Source organism: Miscanthus floridulus, chromosome 7 (genome assembly GCF_019320115.1).
Source record: "Miscanthus floridulus cultivar M001 chromosome 7, ASM1932011v1, whole genome shotgun sequence".
In the NCBI taxonomy this organism is placed as follows: Eukaryota; Viridiplantae; Streptophyta; class Magnoliopsida; order Poales; family Poaceae; genus Miscanthus; species Miscanthus floridulus.
Genome location: NC_089586.1, coordinates 57,381,918 through 57,385,766, shown reverse-complemented (window position 1 = coordinate 57,385,766; position 3,849 = coordinate 57,381,918). Strand labels below are relative to the sequence as shown.

Sequence of the window (3,849 nt, the reverse complement as noted above, 5' to 3'; positions counted from 1 at the left end):
TTGGTGTTAAGCCTGTCTAGTAAGATCAACCAGGCAAAAAATTTTATTCTAGGCGTCACTTTTGATTTCCAGATTAACTTGAAGGAGGCAGGAAATGGTGACGACAAGAAAGCCATCTTATAAAGCTTTGAGGCAGCAAATCTGCTATTCCCCCAACAAAAAATTCTCTGATCATTCTCTTCTGTCAAGACAAAGTTTTGGACTAAATTTCTCAGATCATTTAACTTTGCAGCTGCAGCCTGTGAGATAGGAATGTTGAAGAGCTCACTAAGACTAGTGGCCTCACTAACATTCTTGACTGATAAATTTGAATCTTTGACAAAATGGGCGATATTTGGGAACATATCTTCTAGACTTTCACCAGCCTAGACATCCTTCCAGAAAAGGATAGAAGAGCCATCCCCCAGCTAACAAGTAGTTATGAATCCATACAATTCCTTTAATCTGAAGACATCTTTCCACCAGAAAGAGCCAGCATCCCTTTGGGTATGAGGAACTCTGCCATCATAATACCTATACCACAACAAATTAACCCAAGGGATGTCCTCCTTGGAATAGAATTTGTGTACTTGCTTCATTAGTAGGGAATCATTTTGGAGGAGAAGATTCTTGATACCCAGCCCTCCTTTCTTCTTAGGCCTTTGCGCAAGAGGCCAAGCCACCAGATTGCCACCATGTTTTCTTTTAGAATTCCCTCTCCATAGGCATTGCTTTCTGATTCTATCGATATCCTAGATAACCCCTTTCTGCAACTTAAAAGTACACATAGCATATGTAACTGTTGGAGTGAGAACAGTGTTGATATATTCCACTCTTCCTAAATAAGAGAGCAGTGAGGAGCAGGCAGATAATTTCCTTTCCATCCTATCTAATAACGGGGCAAACTCTTCAATTTTGGGCTTAGTCGTCCCCATTGGCAAGCCCAGATAGGTAAATGGGAAGGACCCAATTTGACAACCCAGGGTCCCAGCCAAAACCTTCATCTTCTCACTAGAAACATTCACTAGGACAATAATAGACTTGTTAAAATTAACACACAACCCAGTAGCGGAGGCAAAAGTGTTCAAGATGGCCTTGAGACAAAACAGCTGCTTGGCGTCAGCTTGCATGATTAACAATGTGTCATCCGCGTATTAGACTATTGGAAAGTCTAGAGAAGGTTGAGGGATGGGAAGCTTCAGAATTCCTTTTTCTCTCAGCCCATTAATAATGTACTGCAAAAGCTCTGCCACCAAAACAAACAACAGTGGTGATAAAGGATCACCTTGTCGAACACCACGTTTACACTTGAATTTTTTTTTCTAGGAGTGCTGTTCAGTAGGACAGAGGCAGTCCCTAATGATAGTATAGCTTGAATCCAATCAATCCACTTTCTAGGGAAGCCCAAACTGTGTAGCATTTGCAAAATGGCTAAATGCTCAATGGTATCAAAAGCTTTTGCAAAATCTAACTTTACAATAACAATTTCCTCTTTGGATTGGTGACACTGGTGGATGTACTCAAAGCTCCAAGCTAAGCAATCCTGGATTGTTCTGTGCTTGATAAAACCATACTGGTTCTGATGGATGAATTTCAAGATAACTAATTGGAGCCTATCCGCTAGCAGCTTGGTGATCAATTTAACACAACAATTTAGGAGAGATATCGGCCTAAAATCCGAGGCTGTAATAGGGTAGCTAATTTTGGGCACCAGCACAATGTAAGAACTGTTGATTGGAGAGAGGTCTATCTTGTTATCAAAGAAATCAAAGAACAAGTCATATACATCATTCTTAATGATTGGCCATCATTTCTTAATGAAGACCCCGTTGAAGCCATCTGGCCTAGGGGCTTTGTCAGCAGGTAACCTTTTAATGATGTTGTCGATTTTAGCTTCAGTGAAGGGAGCAACCAATCCTTCCAGGATGTCATATGAACAGATAGACACTAGAGAGCTCAAATCAAAAGCCATGGAGACCTCCCCAGAGACACCCATTCTGTTCTTGAAAGAATGCCATAGGTAATGTGCCTTGTCCTCATGCTGAATAAGACTTACCCCATAATCATCTTGAATTTGAGCAATCAAGTTTCTTCTATAGTTAACTATAGCCATGGAGTGAAAATACTTGGTGCATTCATCCCCATACTTAATCCTGTTCACTGTGTTTCTTTGCTTCCAATACTGAGTCTGTTGCATCAGAAGAGAGGACAGCTTTTGCTTTACCAGAGATCTCAGGTTCCATTCAGGGTTAAAGAGAGCTCTAAATTCCTCAATAGTATCCAGGTATTTAATGACTCTGTTACAGCTATCAATCAGCATCCTGATTTTTGAAAGACTCTTACTCCATTGCTTCAGGTCATATCTTAGACGCTTAAATTTGGCAGAGATGACTGAGACAGAATTGTTCTGCCCGGCAACAAGTTTCACCCAAGAGCTTTTCATAGTGTCCAGAAATCCTTTATGGGAGGTCTAGTAATTCTCAAACCGAAAGACATTAGCTCTAGGGATTTTGGTGCCAATTGAGATTTTGCAGGGTACATGGTCTGAGGTAGGCCTGGCTAAAGGGGTCACCAGAGTGTTTGGGAAGTCCACTGTCCAGTTGACTGATGTAAAGAACCAATCTAGTTGTTCCAACAAAGGATCAGCCTGCATGTTACTCCAGGTAAAACCCCTTCCTTTTAGAGGAAGCTCCACTAGCCCTAAGTGATCAATAACCTCATTGAAAATTTGAGTGTCCTGGAAATTCCCACCACTCTTATTTCTATCATCCAGAGATCTATAGAAATTGAAATCTCCAAGCAAAATCCAATTCTCTCCTTCCTGTATATCCAGGTTTCTTAGCCAAGAGACAAATAAAGATCTAGCCGGATCAGAGCATGGCCCATAGACAGTGACAAGCTTCCAAAAATGTAAATCCACTCTAGAAGAAAAGCAAAGAGAAATGGCAAATGGGTGGATTTCAATGACAGATCCATCAAAAAGATTACCATTCCAGCCCACAATGATACCTCCAGAGGCCCCCACAGAAGGAGCAAACACAAATTTGTCAAACTTGCGAGGTGCAAAGTTTCTGATGAAAGCTAGCTCGAAGTGCTCTTTCTTGGTTTCTTGGAAACAGAAAATGTCATAGTTGCTTTCATCTATTTTGTTTCTAATAAGCGGCCATTTCTCAGCAGCGTTAATCCCCCTCACGTTCCAACAAAGCACGTTCCACGATCTATTCATTATAATGATAAATTGACCAAGTAGCATCAAGACTTCCATAGGAAGTCCAGAACTGGCCCCACAACGTCCAACCCATGAAAACAAGCATTACAAAAAGACTGAGAGACAGACACTTAATACGGTAAAGTTTCAGACTGGTGACACACTTAGGGACAAGGAAGGAAGGGTAGGAAAGAGGGACACATCCCAAGGAACAGACAAAGGACAAACAAAAGGACACTGATAAACCCTGACCCAACTACATAGCCATTGGAAAGATCTTCATTGATTCAGTCTTCAGTACGCCCTTGCATCAGGGCATCGTCAGTAAGCTCCTCAGGAGACAAACCACAGATTACTCCCCACTCCTTGATGTTCTCAAGGGGGATTGGGTTGATCACTTCACTGACATCAGCAGGTGGCTCATCTAGGTTGATTAGTTTCTTCCTTCTCTTGGTGGCTGGCTCTCTAACCTTCACCATCTGAAAGCCATTAACTACAGAGGGGTCGATTCTTGGGCTTCTTCTAACCATGGTGTCCACCAATGGAGTCCTGGAGCCTGGCCTTTTGGAAACAAGAGTGGGAATTGAAACAGGCCCAGGGACCACACCAGTTTGGGTCTTATCACCAAACAGGGCCACCCAAAGTTTGATCAAAATACAGTC

At 42.0% G+C, this 3,849-nt stretch overlaps 1 protein-coding gene across 1 annotated transcript; it reads right to left on the bottom strand.

Moving 5' to 3' along the window:
- Positions 1-1,786: 1,786 nt before the first annotated feature.
- LOC136465554 (uncharacterized) lies at positions 1,787-2,422 on the bottom strand. The gene has a single exon (XM_066464238.1). It carries the CDS (start codon positions 2,420-2,422, stop codon positions 1,787-1,789), a length of 636 nt encoding a protein of 211 aa, XP_066320335.1.
- Between the last annotated feature and the right edge of the window lie 1,427 nt (positions 2,423-3,849).